The sequence below is a fragment of the Caretta caretta genome, chromosome 25, assembly GCF_965140235.1.
Source record: "Caretta caretta isolate rCarCar2 chromosome 25, rCarCar1.hap1, whole genome shotgun sequence".
Taxonomy (NCBI): Eukaryota; Metazoa; Chordata; order Testudines; family Cheloniidae; genus Caretta; species Caretta caretta.
Window position 1 is genome coordinate 14127671 of NC_134230.1, and position 22517 is coordinate 14150187.

The window sequence follows — 22517 nt, forward strand, 5'->3', positions numbered from 1 at the left end:
GGACCAGATGGAGGCTCATGGGACAGTATGTGAAAGCTGCCCCACGGGAGCCAGGGGTGGACCTGTCATGGCCTGCTTTCACCTGAGTAGCTCTTTGCAAGGAGCAGCAGCTGTCCTACACCGGAGCAGAGGCAGATAGCTCTGTTCATCTCTTTCCCCAGGGCACAGGCTGCACTGGGGTCTGCCAAGCGGAGTCAAGAACACGTTCAGGCCGTTTGATCATTTCCACATTTAATTAGAAACGTATTCAAACCAGCGAACCCCTCGCTGCGCGTCAGACGCTTCCCCGAACGCCGGCGCGTTGGCAAGGCAATCGCTGGATGGCGTTTAAAAGGCTGCCAGCGTTCAGTGGAATTCTCACCGTGGGTCCCAGCTGATGGATGCTCAGCGCCGGGTAGCCTGTAAAATCCTGCTACAACGTGACACGGACCCGGGTACCTGAGAGGAGCAAGCCCCACCTTGCTGGACAAGGTACCTTTCCATTGTCCTCTCTTGTAATGCCGGCTGGGGTGGGACTGGAGGAAGTGGGAGCTTCCAAAGAGCAGGGACCCCTGCTGGAAGATGACACCTCTTGGGAGCAGCTGGGCTTGGAGGAGCTGTGGGCGTTGCATAGCGGGTGCTTGGTGAGTCTCCAAAGCTTAGGCTCTGGGGAAGGTCCCATCTTCCACCATCCAAAGGAAGCAGGTACCTTGGCTTCCCCACCCAGAGTGGAAGGGCAATGCCGCGACCCAGGCTAGGTACTAGAAGCCTGGCTGAGGCTCTGAAGCGGGGCAGAAGCCGAGTGGACACCGAGTCACCTCCTGGCAGCTGTGCAGGAGGAGAGATGCGTCCCAGCGGTGGGTCGGCCACACCCTCGCTTGTGTTGCTCTTTGTCCTCTCTCCCAAGGTCCAAAAGCCTGTCCTCAGGTCCTGATTCAATAAGCAGAGTGCTGATAAGATCTGAAGTCGTTTTCCTAATGATGGGCCATCTCGGCCAGATAACGTAATTACAAGATTGTCCCCTCACGGCTGCAAAGTGGAGTCTAAGCAGCTGTTACGGTAATGGGTTGGCTTGGGAGGTTTCGGGAGATGGGGAAGAGGCTCCTATTCCCTTTGCAGATGGGAATGGGGCCTTGTGCTTCTGACACCTCTCGCCGCATCCAATTATACCTCCAAAGGGAGTTCCCTACCCCTCTGATGGTCTCTAGCAGCGACTAAACCTAACAGCTGCGCTGGATGCTATTTAGCCCTCAGAAGGCCATACCAGCTTTAGCTAACTCCTCTCCACAGCACCCCCTGCGAGGTAGGTAGGTCAATATCATCCTCCCCATTTTACAGATGGGGAAAACTGAGGCACAGAGCGGCAAAGCAACTTGCCCAAGGTCACCCAGCAAGTCAGCAGCAGAGGTGGAGGCAAAGAACGCCGGTGTCCTGGCCCCCAGCGCTGCGCTTAGGCCACTAGACCACAGTCCGCGCCCAGCCATGGCTACAAGCGGCTCTCCGAACAAGGCTCCCTGCTCGCAATTCGTTTGTTTTAATTAACTACTCGTCTAAGAAGCCGGGGCAGGTTAGATCTGTTGTGTGTGTGCTCCTGATGGGACGTATGCGGCACAGAGCTGAGCTCCGTTTGTGTCCTCTGGGCTCCGCGGCGGGTGTGGGGGGAGAGCCATGCTAACGCTCCAGGTGGAGTTTCGTCGGCACAGGTAGAATAAATACTTCCCAGGATAGGAGGAAGAATGGAAAAAGTCGGCGTGGATTGTGGCAGCAGCTGGGAGGGAAAGAAGGGATGGAGCAACAGTCTGTAGGAGAGAGAGAGAAGGAAGATGGCACAAGGCTGGAGGAGTGGGGGGGAACGTGACAACAGTCCGCTGGCAGAGGTGGGAGAGAGAACATGAATGGGCAGGGGTCCACCGAAGAGACACCAATGGCCGCCTGTAGGCATGGGGACAGCAGCAGCAACCTGTAGGCGAGTGACAGCCATCCATAGGCAAGAGGGAAGGTGGCGCGAGCCCAGAGGAGGGGGAAGGAAGGGGGGAGCGTGGCCGCAAGTGGAGGGGAGAGGGAAAGAGGCAGCTGTTTGGGGAGGGGAGGGAAAACAGTCCCCTGGGGAAAGAGAAAGGGTGACTGTGGGCACTGGGTGGAGGAGGAGCAGAAGGGGATGTGGGTGCTGCTTAGGGAAGCGGGGAGGGGGGTTTCTGTCTGTGGCATCCCCTTCTCTTTTTCACCTGGCTCCCCTCTCCTCCGTGGGCAGGTTCTCCGAGCACAGAGCCAGCTCCCCGGAGGGCTCTGGGCCAGAGAGAAAGGAGATTGCTGTCAGGGGTCAGAGAGGCAGGGACCCAGCATGCTCAGGGGGTGTCTCACTCCCAGCGACCCCCATTAGCCCAGCCCAAGAGGCAGTGGGTACGGGCTTGACCCCGCCGGGGCGCCTGCACAGAGGAGAGAGGGTGCGGGCCAATTCCCCACTGCCCCGCTGCTCTGACTGGGGCGAATGCAGGAGAGAATCAGGCCCCCTGGTCTCCTGCCTGCCCCCTGCCGAGGGGACGCACCCAGCCATCACTGCTTCCTCTTCACCACCTGCCTCAGGTGCAGCTCGCTCTCCGCCGCCACAATGGGCTGCTCGTTCTGCAGGTGGTAGTTGATCAGGTGGCTGATGCTCTCGAACCGGATGTCCTTGGTCCTCACCTGGAGCAACAGAACGGGGAGGGGCGTGAGGCGGGGAGCGGGCAGGTCACGCTCCACCCAGAGAGGAGGCTGATGGGGCTAAGCGGGGCGGGGTGCCCGTCAAGGACATGCGGGCTGAGTTCGGGGAGCCCGGCCCGCTCCTTACCACACCCTCAGGATCCACCAGCAGCAGATGCTTGGGCTGCCCGCCGTTCATGCCCGTCAGGACGTACTGCCCGGGGTTGGTGATGCTGTCCCTCACCAGGAAGTCCCCGTCCATCTGCAGCAGCTTCTCCGCCTCTCGCCGGCTCATCTTCCCGTGGTACCAGGGCTCCCGCTTCAGCTGCTCTTCCGTGGGGGCGATGGGAGCCTTCCGGGTGGGCGGGCTGGGCCACTGGTCCTCTAGGGGCAGGCTGGCCCCGCCAGCCACCGTGGATTCATGCAGCTTTAGGGCGTCTTCGAAAGGCCCTGCAAGAAGCCAAGACTATAGAGCAAGGAGGAGACAGGCCCTGGCAGCTACCCTAGCCAGGATCACACCACAGAGCTCCCAGGCCTCCTGCCAGCCGGGTTTGGGAAGAATTCTCCCGTTGCTGGACCTTGGGCTGGCTCTTTTAAAGGCCTTGAGCCAAAGACCAAAAGCAACTCCCACTATTCTGTTCTAGTGAGGTTCCTTCACTCCAAGAGCTGCTGTCTTACTCATGTCAAAGAGATCCTTGGGGGGGCTCTCCTCGTGCTCCCAGCCGTCCAGGCACTGCGTGTTGACGTACATGTGCTCTTCGTAGTCGCGGCATCCCAGGGGCTGGCTGTCTGCCTGGAGGTAGCCGTCGCAGGACTGGCCTGGAAGACACAGTGAGGGCCAGTGAGCGCCGGCAGGCTGTGCGCAAAGGAACCACAGGAGCCGGGCCTGCCACACCGGGATCCATGGGTGGCGCGAGAACTGCCGGCTGAAGGAGGCTAGCCCCCCACCCCTTCTGCCTGAGGCCCTGCCTCTTCTGTGACCCCCTGCTGGAGCCCAAAGCCACCGTCACTGCGGCCACTGGCCTCCACCCCAGGCTAGCCCCCCGGAGCACCGGGAAGGTGGGCGGCACGGCCCCAGCCTCACCCGGGGCCAGCACTGGGGGACTGGAGCCACACGCAGAATGGAAAGTAGGAGGGGAGAGCTGGGGGCGAAGCATGAGTGGGGCCATGCCTGGATGTTTTGGGGAGGCATAGCCTCCCCCAGCCTATGATACCTGCCGCCCATGCTAGGATCGCTCCCTATGATCTACCCTCTGGGGTTTTGTCCAGTTCAGTTGTACCAATGGGGGCCCCCATCGCTTCCCTGGGGAGGTGATTTCCACCTACCCTCCTCCCTGCAAGAAGTTCTCCTGCTCCATGCAGTCTGAACTTCCCTCTGCTGAGTTTCACCCCATTGCTCCTCCCTTTAGGATTGTCCTCTCCTTGGCCACACACTCCTACACTGATCTCATCTTCCCCTGGGTCCTTTCCCCTCCCCCTATTTGGCCCTTTCACCCTGACTCGCTAGGGGAGGAGCAGGAGACCAAGCTTCTTAAATTCGTCTCTGATGGGAGCAGCTGCTGTGACATCCAGGGGAGACTCGGGGACAAGCTCATTGGTGGCCAGAAACACCCCCACCCCTGACAGTTCCCCCTGGAGTCCATGTGGTGACGGTGCGGAAGGATCAGTTGACGTGCCAGGCTGTGTGACTCATGCCAAAGAATTGGGTTTGCAAAAGGGGCATCACTCCAAGCAGCTGCCCTATGCATTGTTCTCAGCTAGTTTTCTCGTAACCGGGCAGCTAGGGACAGTAAAGCCCATCTCCGAGGGTCCTACCACAGGCATTTGCGAGTCCTGGGCCATGCATTCCCGTGCCCAAAGGGACGTGAGTCCCTGGGTTAAATGACGCCTTCGCCTGCAGCACGTACCAGGAGCGTCGCCGTCCCCGTGGGAGCCCGGGTGGCTGTTCTGGTCTCTTCTGGCAGGAAATCCAACCTGTGAAGCAGAAGAATCAGACCTCGGTCCATGCAGCCAGCACACATGATGCAGGAGGTTTGTTTCCCCTCCACACGTGGCGAAGGGGTGGGCATGTGATATGGAGACCCAGGCAGTGGACAGGGAGATGCGTTAGGTGGAGGCGTGAGGACAGCTGAATACCCTGGGTTTGCTCGCTGCCTCCTCAGGGCCTCCACCCCTTTCTGGCAAATGGAAACCGGTGCTAGGCCCAGAAACACAGCCTGGAGGTCACAGCTCATGGTCACATGGAAGTGTGCAGCAGGTCCCCCCCATGACCCCCAGGAGCTCCTTCACCCCTGCACGCTCCCTCCTCTGTATAATCGGGTGATGCGGCCCGTGTGGGGTGACACAGCCTGTGAGAGATCGAGGGGGTTAGTGACTGCCAGTGCAGGGACCGTGGGATTGGCGCGCCTCCGTCCCTCCTGTTCTTTGCCTGTTGTACACCATTGCTTCGTCTCCTGACGGCTGTAACACGTTCATCTGGGGTTTAGTGGCCTGCGATGTGCAGAGGATCGAACGCTCCCTTCTGGCCTTAAACGCGATGAACCGATGACTCAAGGGCTAGAGCTTTTGGTAGAATCCCACGCAGCCTTCAGAGGCTGTGACAGTCTTTACTGCTGGACAACAGACCCCTCAAGCCACAGAGGAGGCCATAGAGCTGTATGGGGCTCTCCCTGATGGACCCACCTCCATCCCTGACCCCAGAAGCTATTCCAGAGACACTCCAGGCCTGACCCCGCACCAGGCACTCACTGGGGGCATCCTCGATGGGGACAAGAGCCAGGTTTGGTTTCCAGCTTTCAGCATCGGGGGAAAAGGCTCAGTTCAACACAGGAGGTTCTGGGTGCAACAATGGGGTGGGGAGGTTGTGAGGTGGGGGAGAATTGGGGAAGCTGCACAGCCAAGCGTGCTGACTGCAGGATTCACCTGGCTGAAGTGACCGGCACAGGAGGGCTGGGAGTGCGCGTGGCCCAGCAATGTTCCATGCCTGAGCCGAGAGTCGACGAGTCCCCCCAGGGGAGGCTCCTTCCCCGGGATGCTGTTGTAGTAATCGTGTTCGGCCATCTCCTCTTCGTCGCCCCACGCGGATTCCTCGGTCTCCATTACCCTGCGCAACAGAGAACACGGGAGTTAGGGAATGTGGTTAGACTCCAGAGCTGGAGCATCAGAGCACCCAGAGATTGGCAACCCAGCACCCAGGCCCAGAGCATCCCCAGATCTAACACGCAGGGCATCTCATGATCTAGCACCCAGGGCATGATAGCACCTAGACTGAGAGCACCCTGGACCTAGCACCCCTAGCTGTGACAAAACCCACAGACAGGGTCACCGTCGTATGGAGCATGCTGCAGGGCCCTGTATCTTGTGATGCAGAGAATGGTAACACCCCAATGCACCGGGCAGAGGACGGTCCCGTTCTTCTACCAACAGCCCTGCTGGGGGCTTGAAGTAGCTCAGGTCCTGCTCAGGTGGTGACTGCAAAGCAGTTCCATGAAGGCTTGACAGTGTGAACGCCACCTTGTCCCCGAGTCTGGAGAGCACCTGGTGGGGCCAGTAGGAAGTGGCTGGGATGCCAGGTCACTTGCCAGCGTAAGGGATGGATGAACGTGGGGGTAGAAGGCTGCAAGGCCTCATTCACCTGGACCAGCTTGGGGAATATGCCTCGGAATTGCTGCCCAGGGTAAGGTGAGAAGGTGCAGACCTGCATAAAAGCAGGCCCAGTCTGGCCAGGGCGACCCCAGAGCAGGGATCTGGGTTCCCAGCAGCACCAACAGGCCCCATGTCTCTCATCCCCCCTACCTGTCCGGCGGCACCACCACCTTGGGGGGGCTGTGTAGATACTGCTTGAAGCGCAGCTCGAAGGCCTGCCCCACCGTGTTGATGATGCTCTGAGCCAGCCCGTCACAGCACTCCAGGATGTGGCATGCTGCCCAGCAGGGAGGGAGACACAGACACATCAGGCGGAGCATCTGGGACCTTTATCCCACGGCAGGACTGGGCACGAGGCCCCCCGGGTGACATATGGCATGGGACACCCATCGCTTTAAGGTGAAATGGGGCTAGTCTTGCCTGGGTCATAATTAACTGCCCCCTTGCCTGAGGAGGTGGGACTAATGGGGTCAGGTGTCTGCATGGCGAACACCTGGGCCTCATCAAAAGGCTTGAGAGAGAAGGGGTGGGGAAGGAAGCTGTAGACCAGGCTGCTGTTGGAAGCAGGGAGGTCCCTGAGAGAAGCGGTGGCAGATCTAGGGGAAAGGAGCCTCCAGAGTGGAAGAATGCCCTCAAGGCCACGTGCTGGCAGGAGGGGCGCTCCGGTGGTGAGTTCCCCAGTTACACTCCGCACAATAAATGCACAAGAGGTCGTGGGGGGAGCCCTTCTCCATACTTTTGGCCAACATGGGTCTCCTGGTTAGCCTTGATCCTTCCTTGCTTATCACCCCTCTTTGTTACCTCCCTGTGTCCTCTCACCCCTGCCCTGCTCACCTCTTTGGTTAATGGGATCCTTTGCCACATAGGCCACATAGTCTGTCATGTCCTGGAGAGAAAGGGAAAGTCAGGGAAGGAAGGGTTTTGTGGCTATCGTTCCTGCGGCCTGGGATCTGGCCTGCAAGCTAAGGGTCGGAGGGGCTTGAGGCAGGGCTATGAATCTGGGTGTGAAGGGGAATGAGCCACAATCCTCCGGCTGGCAGATCCCCCTTCCCCAGGCAACGTGGGTGTAGGTCCCTGCTCTGATACACTCCCTCCTTGGCTGGTGAGGGCCAGGGAGTGCTGCAGAGACAGCAAGGGTTACCCGGTGCTGGGCCTCACCCCATTGCCCCAGGGCAATCTGCCCTCCGTAGTGCCCACCGGGCGGCCTGTGCTGTAATGAACCAGCTCCCTGGGGCTGACTGAGGGAGGACTGCCCTCTCATGGCTGCAGCCCAAAGAGGAGATAAAGGACATATTACCCCTGGTAGCGGCAGGAGCTTATGTAGGGGGTGGCTAGGCTTTGGGGGTGAAAGAAGCAGGGGTCCAGGCCCCAATCCTTGAAGGAGGGAGAGAGGGACGGGGGAGCAAATTGCCTGTTGCCTGCAGGGATGGAATCTCATTGCACTCTCAGGCTCTGCAAAGGCGGTTTGCTCTGGCGGACAAGTGCGCTCGGGGCATGGGGGCCAGGAAGCGGCATGTGTCCCTCTGCAGCGCCCCCCTCTGGTCAGTGCAGGTATGGCATGGCAGGTCACTGCTTTGTGGATAGGGGTAGACACTCCTCCTGAGGGAGAGCCCTGGACCAACCAACTGGCCAGAGAGGCGTTTCTCTGGCTATTCTGGCCTTTCCCTGCTTCTTTGTTGTCTCCTCAGGGTTTAGGAGCTGTTACAAGGCCCAGCTGGAGAGGGAGAGAGGCCAAGCAGGACCCCTGAGTTCTCAGAGTAGGAAACAAATTGAGGGGGAGGGGACTTGCTTTCCCCCCACCCCGGGTTACCACCATTGAAATGCAAAATACTGGCAACCCCCCATCCACAAAGCAGGCCTGTCACAACCCCAGCCACAAGGCAACTCCACAGCGCCTCCACCCCCCACCCCCAACAGCCACTTATAGTATCTAGAGAGAGGACACCTGTAGACAAGACCGATAATCATCGCGGGTCTCCTCACTGTCCCATCACTCAAAGCCTGTCTCACACATCCATGCGTGGAGTGGACGGCTGCTGTATTTGCAATGGTTTTGCTCTCTTGTCACTTACACCATGGAAGTGGGAACACGGCAGCATCTTTCGCTGGACGCGGACACTTTGAACATGAGCTGTCCCAGCGTCGTGCGAGAATACTGCAAAGCTTTAGACCCATGTTTAAAAAAAAAAAAAAACACAAAAAAATCTGGCCGTTTAAATTATTTTTCTGGCAAAACCATAAAAAAACCCAGAGAGGCCGGTCAAATGCCAGCCAGTTGGGAGCCCTCCCGTACCCAGCCGTCGGTGCCCAGGACTGAGGCTGCAACAGGCAGAAGCTGGTTCACTGGCAGTGTGATTGTTGCTGCTCATTGATCACCGCCAGAGGCAAAAGAAACTGAGGCAGGGGGGAGAGAAGAGAGGGATGCAAAGGGGGCGAGGAAGAAGGAGGGTGAGGAAGAGATGCAGAAGAGAGCGGGGCCGTGAGGAGCTGGCGACTCCTCTAATCTCCATGCACCGAGGGCGGCCCTTACCGTGTCTCCTCCCGAGGCAAAGGAGATGGACTGCATGTGGTGGTTGGCAATGATCTGCAGGGGACAGAGGCAGGCGTTAAAAATCTTTGCGAAAGGTCGCTGGGAGGCTCTGGAATCGCTCAGAGCAGCGGCACGGTAGAGTGGGGGGAGGGGAGGGATGGACCCGCCGCCAGCCCATGCCGAAAGTCGATGCTCTGGGAACCGTCCTGGCTTTCCTCTGCCGCTGAGGGGAGGCGGAAGCTAGGCCGGCTGTATCCACCCCACCCGGCCTAGGGCATGTAGGCTGTGGCTCGTCGAATGGACATGCCTGCCTCCTGCTGGCGAGCGTGGTTGGTTCTGAAACGCCAGCTTCCCCTCCCTGCTCGGATCGCAGCCGGGAATCTCCCTCTCCCATCATATCGCCACCCTGTGGAGCCTCACCGGCTTGCTTGACTGTTTAAAGGGGATAAAACAACATGGGGGCTTGCAAGAGCAAAGGATGGCCTAGTGGTTGGAGCACAGGACTGGCAGCTGGGCCCACCTGAGTTCTAATCCCTGCCCTGACACTAGCTCCCGATCCTGTGTAACCCTGAGTTGTTCTATCCTTGTGCTCTGAGGATAAGCAAGGTGTTGCTCACCTGCCCTCTAGAGCTAGATACGCTGATCCCCAAATTGGGTGGGGCCCAGCTCCGGGGGTTGGGCTCACCCCATATGGGGACAGGTGTTCGGGTGCCTCTCTGTCAGCCCAGAGTGGATCCTTTGCATTGGGCGAATGATGCTGGATTTACAGCGGTGAAGCTGAGAGCAGAATTTAGCCCCAGATCTGAATGTTGGAGCCGGCCTCTCACTTTCCCAGTGTCTGGGGGTTGACCATGGAGTGGGCGGAGTTGCAGAGGACGCTTGGAGGGGGAATACCCAGGAATGACGAGATGAAATTGAGCAAAAGGAGATGTAAATGGAGGCTGAATGGCCAAAGGATGTGCCTAGCAGTCGGCGAGGAATCATCTTTGCAAGGGGGCACCCCATCGCTTGGGATACGGAAAGCTCGACTGGCCAGAGCACTAGAGAAGGACCCTATATGGAGTGGGGTGGACTTGGCAATTCTGTGCCTGTGCAAAGCCCCAGAAGCAGTGGCACAACTTAGAGCAGCCTCAAGGCTGCTCTAACCTGCGCTAGGGGCTGCACAAGTCCCACTGGATAGGGGAGGTGCAAGCAGCCTCCCCTCTGTCCCTGCCCCAACTGGTCCTAGATCTCCATGCCCCAGGGGAGCGATCGGAGCACTTGGGTGGGCACTAACCTGCCGGGTGGTGGGGATCATGAGGTTGAGCCCGTCGATGGAGATGTTGACAGTGATGCTCATCCCAGCGAAGTGCAGATTGTTCTTGCCCAGGATGGAGAAGAGGGCTTTGTTAGGCGCCTGGGGAGGGAGAAAAGGGCTGGAGGGTCATCGCCTCATCTGGGGTAACACTGGGTGCTGCGCTCAGCTAACGAGACAGGGGGATGGCGGGGGGACAGTGCAGGAAGCTTCTGCAACTCTGCTGAGCTGAACCAGCCCCGGCACAGTCAGCGAAGTGTCCAGCTTCCTGCCTGCAGACAACCGCTCTGCGCAGGTCAACAGTGCTGGGAAGGGGATCCCAGGGGAGAGTGCTCCGAGGATGCTGGGGGAGAGATCCCAGAACCTGAACCTGCCTTAATAACCTTTAGCCACATCCGCCCAGGGTCTGCAAAGCCAAGTCGGCATCATCAGCCCTGTTTTACAGACGGGGAAACTGAGGCACGGTTACCCACCTTCTTCTTCCAGGCCCCTTTGACCCCGGGCACCGCCTCGTACAGTCTGTTGATGGCTTCCCTGCAAGCAAAGAATCAAGCAGTCTGGGGTTAATCCTCCAGCCCCCGTGGCGAGACTAGGTCAGTGGGACCTGACCTACCCCACCCCACCCCTGCTGCTAAAATGCTACCACCTGCATTGCCTGGAGGGGTGCACCGGGGACCCTTGCAATGACTGTTGGGGCGGGGACAGCTGGTCCACGTCACCTGTGGCTGGGGGCACTTCCCCAGACGTCCTTTGTTAGCGAGCTGGGTGAGAGCCCTCCCCCCCCAGCCTCAGGCTGGGATCCTTCCCTCCAGGATCCCAGCCCCCGGACCACGGGGATGCTGCCCTCGGGCAGCTTTCAAGGGGCCCAGTTCAGCCTCGGTCAGCACCTGCAGCGTTTGTCCTGCTTGCCGGTCACCCGGCCCCGATGTGGGGTAAATATGGAGGTCTCCCCACACGCAGAAGCTACGTGGAGCGGGCGGGTCCCTGAGTCCCAGCTAGCAGCTCGGCCTGCTCCCCAAGCCCACGGAGTCCACGCGCCTGAGAGAGACGTCTCCCAGGGACCTCATCCCCATCCCCAGGACTTGGATGGAGGCTGCGGAACTCAGCCTCCATGCGTGTCCCCCGGCGCCTTCACCCTCCGCCTGCTCCGTGCTCCTGCTGCTCCCACGGCGCTGTGGGGACAGGACCATCAATATGCCGTGGCTGGCAATCTGCTCTGGAGGCTCCTTCCTTCTCCCCCGCCTCCTGTCGATCCGCCTGGGGCCGCCCAACGCTGCATCGGCAGGCAGGAGACTCTGCCGTTCTGTGCCCCCCTCTCCATCCCCAGCTTCTCTTGCTACCTGTCTGGTTTGCAGACGGAGCTGCTGCAGCAGAACCCGCCCCCCACGTCCCTTCCCTGCGCCCTCTGGGCCAGTGGCTTTATTTGAAATGCACGTGGGGATTTCTCAGCTGGGCTGTTTGGGGTGGAGCTGAGGGGTGGAGAAGGGGAGCCAGCCCTGAAGACTGGAGGCCTGCGATCTCCCCCAGACCAGGACAACAGAGTCAGCTTCCACGCCCGCCCCACCTTCCATGGTGTCTGGCACCCATAACCCACCCCTGCCCGCGCTGTGTGCCATGGCATGGTGTGGGTGCCAGGAGTCAGACAGGGGGTCCCTTAGGGCCCGCGCTGTGTGCCATGGCATGGTGTGGGTGCCAGGGGTCAGCCAGGGGGTCCCTTAGGGCCCGTGCTGTGTGCCATGGCATGGTGTGGGTGCCACGGGTAAGCCAGGGGGTCCCTTAGGGCCCGCGCTGTGTGCCATGGCATGGTGTGGGTGCCAGGGGTCAGCCAGGGGGTCCCTTAGGGCCCGCGCTGTGTGCCATGGCATGGTGTGGGTGCCAGGGGTCAGCCAGGCAGGTTGGCCGGACTGCAAGCCCTGTGGAGCACCTGCAGTGCCAGGTGGAGACGAACCCGTCCCACAGGCTTTCTCAGCCCTGAATCTCTGGAAAGCTGGTGCATTCATTTGGAAGTAGGGGAAAGCCCAGGGCAGGGGGCCCGGAGGGGTTTACCTGGTAACCTGCGTCCGGGTGTTAAAGTCAAGAGATCTCATGGAGCGCAGCACTTCAATGCAGCCCATGTACTGGAAGAGAAAGGGGTTGAAATCAGCCAGGCTGCAGTGACCTGCTCAGATCCCCAGCTCACGGGAGGGCAACAGGAGACCCAGCCAGGCGGGAGCAACAGGTTAGGTGGGAGCTAGTGCACCCCAAAGAGCTTACGGAATTCACACACCCAGTTCAATGGACTCGGGCTGACAGGCTAAAAATAGCAGGGCAGACAGTCGGGCTTGGGCTGGAGCCCGGGCTCTGGAATCCAGCGATGGGTGCAAAGAGAGGGCCTCCCCGAGGCTTTGTCTGTGAGCACATTTCATGTACTGACTCCCACCCTTTTGCCCTGGTGGGGGGCACATCAGAACTCTCTGTGGGAGGCCAGAAAAGCAGCCCCTGGCTGGCATCAAGCGGAGCAAGGGTAAGCCACCCCCGCTCAGTGCCCCGTGCTGTCCCCCACTAGCGGTGGCTGGGCACCATTCTAGAGGTCCAAGAGCTTCCTGCAGCCTTGGCTAACAGAGCTGGGGTGTAACCGGGCAGGTGACCTGCCCCTTTGAAGGCCAGGAGGCCGGGGCCGCTCACCCCTATCCTGCTACCCATGTGCAGGTGTCGTCCTTCAGAGCAGGAAAGCCCAGCAGTTGACAGCTGGCTGGGGAGTAGAAGCTGCTCCTACGAGGGACCAAAGAGCCTGACTGGGGACCGGGGGTTGGCAAAGGACTGTGGCTGGCTGGGCCAGAGGGTTGGGTTGGCCATAGCCCGGTACCCGCTGGCGGGCATCAGGAGAGGCTGTTGCAACTGGGGCCAGCCTGGGAGGAAGGAGGTGGGATGCTGAGCCTGGCTGGTGCAAAGGTCTCTTTGTTTTGTGCTTTCCTGGACTTTGTCTACAGGACTCCGTTCCCCTGGGCAGGGATGACCTGTCTAGTGACGTGGCTGGGAGGGGCAGGTCATACCGGCGACTGGACTAGGCCGAAGAGTGCGGCGGGGGGAAGCTGAGCCAGAACATGTGAGAGGCCACGCTACCCTGAGTCTGGCCTGGTACGCTGCTAATCCTGCCCTGCCTCGGGAGGCCGCGCTCATAACTCACGCTCCTGATCGAGTGGGCCTGATCGAATGGTTTGAGGATGTCAGTGCCAGGGAGAAGGGGGCCAGGCTGACAGCTCTGCAGCCTGGAGCCTTCTGTCTGCACCGAGCAGGGACAAAGCAGACAGCGTGTGGGCAAACTGCCCACGCACCACCCACTTGGCAGGCCTCAGCCCCGAGCTGGAAGGGAGCCTGTCTCCAAGAGCAAGCTCCGTCTCCGTTGCTGTCAGGCCTTGGCTTCTCCGCTGAAGCGGCTAGCAAGGGGGCCAATTAGTGCCAGTTGCCATGGGGCTTTGTGCAGCATCAACACCTTCCCTCTGGGCACCGGACTGATATCCACGAAATTCGTCTCTCGCCAGCTGCTAAACAGCCACCGTGTAGCCATGATTTCCAGCTCCATCTGTCTGCATGCGGGGCCAACCTCCTAGCTGGGAACGTCGCTGTGCCCCCCTCCCAGCCCCTACCCCTCTTCAGTGGTGCATTAGCTGCCTTTCCAGCAGGCACTGCCAACGAGGTCAGTTTAATGGGTTTGGCAGGGCTCCAGGAGAAAAGGCTGGAGGCGAAACGTATGGCGGCTGATTAGGGCCACAGCAAGCTTAGGGCTGGAAAGAAATTCACTTGGATCATCCCGCCAGGTGCTCGCCTCCTGCAGCGCTCGCCTGCTTATCCCTTGCTAGCGGTGATTAAAATGTACAACCTCTCTTGAGGGGGAAAAGGAGGAGGGTGAGCCTAAGAGGTTCTGAACAACCCCAGCGCTCCTTGGTCTCAGGATCAGGACCTTTATCCTGGTCTCTCTCTGAGAGGTGGATACCTGGGGCCAGATCCTCAGCTGGCGTAAACTGGGAGAGCTGCCTTGACCTGTGCTGATGGCCCCTTAGACCGGGGGCGGTCTTTGCCGACTCTAGTTACTTTCATTTCAAGGCCCAAGCAGCAGCTTGCTCCCCATCAAAGTCCTGCCTTATGGGGAGGCTGGGGAAGGGGGGAGACAGGATAGTGCCCTACTGATGGTCCTGCCTTCCGCTGTGCAGCTACTCTAAGCTCTGGGGGGCGGGACCGATGCAGGAGGATACACCAGTGTTTTTGTGCTGGGGATAATGGGACTTTGCCCTTGGATGGCTCCCTCCAGCACAGGACCCCCCCCCCAAGCCTTTTCAAATAAGTCTGAGTCTCCCAAGGCCCCTGTAAATAAGTGTCTTTATCCCCATTTTGCAGAAGAGGGAAGCTGAGGGAAAGAGACAGTGTCATAAGTGACTTGCCCTAGGTTGCCCGGCAAGGCAGTGGCAGAGCTATCACTTCCAGCTGAATTATGGTCCAGGGGGAGGTGTTCCGGCCTGTGTTAGACAGGAGTCAGGCACGATTATCCTGATTCCAAGGCCAGTGCTTTACCCACTGGACCATGCCCCCTTCTTTCCTCCCCTGAGCTTTGACTCCTGCCCTGTGCTCTCCCCGACCGGCATTCCAGCTGCTGCGGAGATGGAAATCTGCTGCCAGCCTACAGCCTCCCGTGCAGCCTCAAGCCTTCACTTTACTGGGAGTTCGGGGTATCCCCTTTCGACTTCTTTGCTCCCTGTTCTACACTGCACTGTCGTGGCTAAATTCCACCCCAGCAATGGCTGCATTTCAGTGCTGGGCAAAGAGAGTTGTACAGCAAGTTGCTTTGGGATCCTTTGGTAAGGAAAGACACTTATCAATGCATCTCTTCTCTCTCTGTCCCCAACACCATGCCCCTCTCTCTGCCTTCTGCCAGCCTCCTCCTATGGCTATTGTAGAAACTGCCCGCACTGAAGGAGTTAACCTCTGCGCATTTCCTTTTAAATCAGGTCAGCTCTCAACCACTGTCCCACAGTCAAACATCTGATGATCTATGATGGGGCAGGGGGAGGAGAGAGACAGAGGCTAACCGGAGACATGCTGCCCTGCTCCTCCATCTCGCCTGCAGTTGTAAATTACCACAAGTTAATTGAGAGTAAGACAAGGAGCCAAATGCCATCAGCAAATTCAATTACAAGTGTCTCACCCTTTCAGTCCCAAAAGCAGCAACCCTGGAGCTCATAGCACTGTGGTTGAGACTGACCTCCATAGCACCTTGCACCCCCAGAATCTCAGAGGGCTTTCACCAGTAAACCCTCACAACTCCTTTGGGAAGCAGGTGCTTGTTATTACTATCCCCATTTTGCAGATGGGGAAACTGAGGCACGCGGATGTGATTTTTTTCCCCCCAACATCAGGCAGCAAATCAGTGGTAGAGATCTGAATTGAACCCCAGAGTCCTGGCTCCACGTCCTGTGCTGTAACCACTAGACCCCACTCCCCTCCCAGAACTGGGGCTAGAGCCCAGGAGTCCTACCTCCCATCTTCATGCGCTAACCCCTGGACCATCTGGAGAGGTGGGCCACACTAAACCCACTCCACAAAATGACCCACTAGGCTAGGGTGTGTGTGTAACCCTGGAGATAGGCCTAAACCAAAGCCCTAGATCCAAACTTCACAGCTGGCCCTATTTCTACGATGGGCCCAGATTCATCCCCTGTGAAGCCTGGGGGATTTGAACTCAGATCCTAATCTCAGTGCTGGAGCAGAGGCCCCATTGTGAAGGAGTTTGTTAAACTTCCCCCTCCTTTATTGTCTCTTGCTATTCAGCTACCTCTGGGGTAAGGGGCGAGACTGCACTGGTGGGTCCAGGCCAGCTGCAGGGCCAGTCAGTATCCCCAGAGGCACTGGGAAACAGGAGGATCTTCTGAACCTTCCCCATCCTGTTTAGGACCCTCATCTGCCACAAGGCCTTTTCAGGAAGACCCCTCCAGTGCCGTGGCAGCAGACTCTCCCCTCCTGGAAACCAGCCTTTCCAGGCCCCGGCTTTCTGGTGTATCGATGCGTCTACACGGTCTAGCTATTCCAGCCCCGATCCTGCATGCTTAGCTGTGTGGACAGACCAGAGATCAGGACCTCGGGCCCAGGTTCTCAGAAGTATTTAGGCACCTAACTCCCATGGGGTTTGTGGGCACTTCAGCTGGGCACGAGCGGACAGAAGCACACGAGTTTTGCTTGACCTAGCGCGCCCAGCATAGCAGTGTGGAAGCTGTGGCTCAGGCAGAGACTTGGGCTGGCCACGGGAGCTCAGGTGAGGGGGGCTCAAGAGCCCGAGCTGCCTAAATACCTTTGAGAGTCTGGGCCGGGGTTTGTAAACCCCTGGGTCGAGGAGCACGAGCCTGCTTCGAAGCTGCGTCTTTCTGGGAGTGCTGCGGGCCCGGGGCTGTGGGAGGCCTTTGGGGAATAGACACTCCGAGGGAGGGAGGCAAGCAAGGCTAGGCGGAGAGTGAATGGGGCCCAGCCAGAATGTGCCACGGCCATCTCACACCCTGCTGGGGAGGCTGGCTCATGCTTTTCTGGGAGCGGGGAGGTAAATCTCTCTCCTTTCTCAACTAACCCCTAGGGGCTGATTCTCCCTGACCTTGTGTCAGCAGTTACACCCGTGCAAAGCAGCGGGGAGAGCTGGCTATCCCCCCAGCCAGCACAGGTGGGCCTCCTATGGCCTGCAGGCTGGGTAGGTTTCCTCTGGTGGCTCTCAGAGCCCAGGGGCAACCAAATCAGTGGAGTTGTGTTGGGTCCAGACCACAGAAGCAGGCCCAGCGGCATTTGCATGGGAGACAAAGACTGAGACACACGCACCCCCAGCAAAGCCATTTCCATGGTCAAGCATAAGCCCCAGCTTTAAGAATTGGAGTCAAGGGGTGGGGTGGGGTGGGGATCTTGCTGTTGTGTCCACCCCACGGTGGCTTCCTCTGGGGGGAGCGGGGAGGGGGTTGTATGTTAGGGTGCAGGGTGCACCAGGCCCAGCCGAGCCCTTTGGAAACCAAAGTTCAAACCAGCCCATCACCAGAGTAACTGAGCCCCTCCCAACCTTTGCTGCATTTATCCTCACCCCCTGCGAGGTGGGGCAGGACTATTATCCCCAATGTATAGACAGGGAAACTGAGGCAAAGCTAGACGAAGTAACTCACCCAAGTTAAGAGTCTATAGCAGAGCAGGGAATTTAACCCAATTTTCCCAAGTCCTAGCCTAGCACCCTAACCACTGGGCCCTCCTTCCTCAGCCCAGCTGTACACAGAAACTTAGGGGATGTTTAAGGGGTGGCTTAAGCAGGGCTGAGTCTGCCCTCACTGACATTGGCACAAGTCAGGAGTAACTCCACCAAAGTCAATGACAGTGGTGTCAAACGGGGGTAAAGGAGAGCAGTAGGCCATGGGTCCTTGGTGGTGCTCTTAGGGTTGACACACTGGGCTGGGAGTCAGGAGAGCTGGATTCTGCTCTTCGCTTCACCACAGAGTCACCGTGTGACTGTCCCCACTTTGTGCCTCAGTTTCCCCATTTCTGGTGTGGGGGAGGAGTAACACTACCTCCCGCCACCCCAGGGCTCAGTCATCAACAAGTGGCTTGCCCAGTGAAGGACGAGGTCTCAGTGCAGCTGGCAGCTGAGTACGGGTTTCACGCTGGCTAAGCAGCAGTGGGCTCATTTTAAACCATGTGCAATTGCCCGGGCAAGGCCAGGTTGCCCCAAAGGGCCCAAGTCATAATTAAGTCCCAGCTACTGTGGTGTGATGGTGACAGCCTTTGGCAATGCAACACCAACCCCTCCCAGGGCAGGGTGACACCTGGGCTTTGAGGCCTTGAACAGAGGGAACTTGAATGAGGAAGCCTTGAAAACTGGGGAATTGGGTGGTGTGGGGGGAGAGTCATCCCAAACTTCCCTCTACCCATGGCTGGGGGCTCCCCTTCCCGGCTGCCAGCCCCGAATGACAGAGGAGCCCAGGGATCCGAGTGCCAAGGCAGCGGACTCCCAATTCAATCCCAGCTGCGGAGATGCAGTCAGCATGGGAGTTCGTTCAGCCCTGGACAGGGGTGGGCAGCGAGGGGAGGGGAGGCCAGAGAAACGGGCTTACCCTGACAATGTAGGAGACCCCTGGTCCCAGGACCCGTTCGTCCGGATGGAGCCAGCCCTGCGCCGGTTTATTGATGAAGCTACCTTTCCGGTTCCATTCCTCGCCGGCCAGTTTGACTCCCTCGACCCGAGCCGCCTTCCTCCCTCCCACTCCTCGGAACCGGTTCATCACCTGCAGGGAACAAGGAGAGTGGCAGACAGGCTCGCAGGCGCTCAGGACAGCAGCCAGGCCAGAGGAGGAACCTCCTGCCTCTCCGGGGCCCCCGGGCTTGGCCGGGGATGACAGGTCCTTGCTGGCGCTGGAAGGGCTGCGGCTCAGGAAGCCAGAGGGGCTGGAGAACTTCCACTGGGGAATCTTGGGGATCAGCATGCAGAAGGTGGTCACGGCCTCCTGCTCCTCCGGCAAGCGGGCTTCGCCCAGCACGGGGCACGGGTGGGCCAGGGAGGCGGGCGGCGAGGGGGCCGGGGTGGCTGCCGCGACCTTGCTGCTCATGGCTGGGTCCTCCGAGGGCGTCACTGAGCCATTGCGAAAGCGACCATACTTGGGTTCTGTTAGCATGCCCTGCCGCTGCGTGTCTGGCTAAGTGCTTTTAGAGTGCTCGCCGGGCACGCTCTGCGCTCCTCTCTCCCGCTTGCCGGCCCCCCACCCCCCGCTCCTCTCTGGGGAGGCTCAGCTCACACAATGATGTCATGGTGTTATTGCTCATCCGCCAGGAGCCTGGCTGCCGCAGACCTGGCCTGCACAGCTCCACTGCCACAAAAACAGCCGTCTGCCAGCACTGGACAGAGGCAGAGAGATGAGCCCGGCCGTGGGCCCGCTCACCCCAGTGCAAGGGGAAAGGGAGGCCCTGGTCCACACAGCACCTCTTGGGGTGGGTTTGCCTAGCACAGCAAGCCCCAGGGTGAAAGGCCAGCGGGGGGAGTTGGCTGATTTTCTACCTTCCTGCTTTCCGCCCGCATAAAGCCAGCTGGGGCTGGGCCTGAAGGGCCATGGGCACTAGGAAAGTAGCCTGATCGCTTTCACATGCACTCGCTACTGCTCTCCTGCTCCTTGTCTCTGCCAAGCAATGGTGCCAGACTCCCTGAGATGGGAGGGGGGGGGGGAAGAATATGGGACCCTTACATGGGGATTATAGATCCATGGATTATAAAATCCATTTTGGGACCATTATGATCGTTGACTCTGATCTGACCCCCTGCAGATCACTGGGCAGAGGAGTTCACCTGGTGATTCGTGCGTCAAGCCCAACAGCTTGTGGGTGAGCTAGACAGCACATCACCAACCAGTGGGGACTTGGACCAGGGCTGGCTCACCAACCATCCCGGGCTTGGTTATGGAATGGATCACCAACCAGCCAGGGACTTGGATAGAAACCGGATCACCAGCCAACCTAAGACTTGATTAGGGTCTGGTTCACCAACAATCCGGAGCTTGGATAGGGACTGGAACATCTAGCAATCCGGGGCTTGTTTAGGGATTGGAAAACCAATTAGACAGAGACTTGGATAGGGACCACCAACCAGTCCAGACCTGAATGGGGACTGGTTCACCAACCAAGGAGAGAACTGAATAGAGATTGCATCATCCTGAAGCACCCTGTCATGTTCCTGATGCTTCCTTTCCACTGATGTCATTTTGTAGCAATTGACTATATAATGGGTGGGCCAGATTCTGCCCTCGGTTACATCCTATGCAACCGAAACACAGTGGCTGCATGAGTCACATCACCTTATAGAAGCTAGTCCACATAGAGGATAAGAGTCCACGCTCCTGCCAGCTAATGGATTAATCCTTTGGCTCAAGTGGCAGAGGCCTGGATTCTGGCCTTACGTACGACCTGTAGCTGGAGATCATGATACAGGTCCCTCCTGCCAGGGCCTTTGTGCACCACGCAGCATTGTCAGTGGAGCATCCCTGGAGAATTCAGCCCTGCACATCTCCCTTTAAAACGACTCTTCCCCACGGGAGCCTTAAACCCTCTGGGTTGATTCGCACTAGAACGAAGACGGCCACCTCATCTGTGTGGCATCATGTAGACGTGCCCTTTGCACGCTGCTCCAGTCCAGCCATTGCAGGGTTAATGGGCTGTAAGTGGCAGGCACACAGGCGAAGGTGGAGCCAGGGTAGGCTACCGCCTTCCTACTGGGAGCCACTAAAAGTGAGGCAGGAGTCTTCACTTGCACTAGTCTGCAGCTTAGGCTGCATAATTGGCTTGAGTGGAGACAGGGCCACTTCTGGAGCCCGGCTGCTTGGCTCAGTACGCTCCTTGGAATTTGTTCTCTCTCTGCATTTACATCGAAGTCAGGGTTTGTTTTGGGGTTTGGAGTGAGAGCTCCGGGATGCCCTGCTGCACAACATGGGCTGCCTTCTTTCTTTGCTTCGGAAACCAGGGCTCTTGTTTGCTCTGCTTTATCCTGCACCTGGAGAAAAGCCCAGCGCCTGATTGTTCATTTGTTTCGAGGGTTTGGGCAGTAAGGAGCGGAGTAACTCCCCCACCTCTTTGCCAGAATCTACAGCGAAGGGGAAACCCTTAAAGGGAATCTCGCCGCTCAAAATAATACATGCCCCCAACCCCCAATCAAACTTGCGCCCGATGCTCAGAGGTCAGAGAACCCAAAACTCCAGTCAAAGTCCAGTTCTCAGCACTTCTGAAAACCAACCCAAACTGTCCTACCTGTGTTTTTAGCATCATCTGAGACTTAAAACCCTAAGGGCCTTACCCTCAGCTTGTGTCTTTGAACATAGCTCCACTGATCCCACCCTACGGGGTTCTGTCTATGATTTTAACGGCTTCCCACCGCCGGAGTCTTTGCGCATCTTAAATATACTGATGAATTTAGCTTAACCCCACCCCTGCGACGTGGGAAAGTGATATCCCCATGGTACAGATGGGGAGCCAAGATACAGAGAGATTCAGTGACTTGCCCAAGGTCATGCAGGACTTCTGTGGCAGAGCTGGGACTTGAACCTAGAGTTCCCAAGCATCTTCATCACAAGTCCATCCTGCTAAATGTTATTTTCCGTCTTTGCACTTTGCAGGGGTTGGGAAGGAAAAACAGACTAGTCAGTTTCATTCCTAGTGGCTTTCACCCTGCAGCCATGGTGCACTGATGCCCCGTGCTGCCCTGTTTGCCTTGCAGGGGGGTGTTTACCTCTTTATCAAAGCTGTTTCCAGCTGGATCTCTTCTCTTTAAAGTCACGCACACATTCCCATGGCTCTGGGGCTTTGTGAAGTGGTAGGTGTCACAGAACAGATGTTTTGGTTCCAATTTGACCATATGGTGCCACCCCTTGAACGAATTGAAATGTAATTACCTTCCTGATCCACATAGGATCTTCCTCTGCAGATGATGATGAAAGGAAGGTAGGTAACCTGATATCTTAGCTAACTCCCCATCAAGAAAGAACCCGCATAAGGCGTGGGGGGTTCGTACAGATGATAGCTACTAATGACATATGAATTAAAAATCAAAGCCTTCCCCACGGGGCTCTTGTTTTCAAACTCCAGAATGCATGTGTGACCGACTCTTTGTTTTCTCCTTACTGTCTCTTCCTCTCTCTCTTTTACTGGCAGGTGACTGGGCGAAAGCCAGTAATTGCTCTGAGTGCGATCAATAAAGCAAGGTAATAGAATTACATGCGCTGTTGCCATATTAAGATGTGCTTCTCTCTCTTTTGGTCTAGTTGTTTTCTTTTCTTAAACAGCCTTAAGAACCTGGAAGGGAGAAGGGGCTCTGATGTTCTTTAAAGCTGCTCCAGAAGTTGTTCAGACCCTGGGTTCCAATGTGCTTTGAAGGATAGACCTTGGTTGCAGGGGAGGTTGTCATGTGCTCCCTGCTAGATGCAATTTCAGATCTGTTCAGGCATTTGCTATCAAGTTGTCTGTATGCATCTGACTAGGCTTTCCTCATCATCTATTAGCTAAGCAAGATTTAGGTCTGGCCAGGACTTGGATGGAAGACCTCCACTTAAAGCCCAGGGTTATTGGGGAGGCATTGCCTCATTTGGAGCTGGTTCTTCTATTTAACTTCCTCTCTCAAACTGTTGGGCAGTGCTGCCATGCTCCCATTCAACAGCTGCCGATTCCACCCCAGAGGCCGCTGCATTGCAGGGCTGCGTGAAGCAATTCTCAGACAGTTTGTTATAGGCATTGGGCAGAGGCAGCGGTGCCGAGAGGCGGGTGTCTGGCGAGGCCTAGAGATCTGTGATTAGCGAGGACAGGACACGCAGGGGCCTTTGCCAAATAGGGGCCTGATTCTCCACTTTCCTACAGCCCTCGATCCCAGTT

At 58.0% G+C, this 22517-nt stretch overlaps 1 protein-coding gene across 3 annotated transcripts in view; it reads right to left on the reverse strand.

Moving 5' to 3' along the window:
- Positions 1-214: 214 nt before the first annotated feature.
- SHC2 (SHC adaptor protein 2) overlaps positions 215-22517 on the reverse strand; it is a 29449-nt gene continuing 7146 nt past the window's right edge. Inside the window, exons 1-13 of one of the 3 annotated variants that reach the window (XM_048830814.2) lie at positions 18230-19102; positions 12174-12244; positions 10601-10661; positions 10110-10229; positions 8834-8887; positions 7138-7189; positions 6454-6580; positions 5581-5761; positions 4566-4632; positions 3337-3477; positions 2807-3108; positions 2526-2661; positions 215-1778 (exon numbers count right to left, since the gene is read on the reverse strand). In XM_048830814.2, coding sequence (XP_048686771.1) covers positions 2533-2661; positions 2807-3108; positions 3337-3477; positions 4566-4632; positions 5581-5761; positions 6454-6580; positions 7138-7189; positions 8834-8887; positions 10110-10229; positions 10601-10661; positions 12174-12244; positions 18230-18787 — 1863 coding nt within the window. In that variant the 5' untranslated portion in view covers positions 18788-19102 and the 3' untranslated portion in view covers positions 215-1778; positions 2526-2532. Of the gene's footprint in view, positions 2662-2806; positions 3109-3336; positions 3478-4565; positions 4633-5580; positions 5762-6453; positions 6581-7137; positions 7190-8833; positions 8888-10109; positions 10230-10600; positions 10662-12173; positions 12245-18229; positions 19103-22517 lie in introns of those variants that run through there. The other 2 variants (XM_048830815.2, XM_048830812.2) reach the window with 2 other exon arrangements.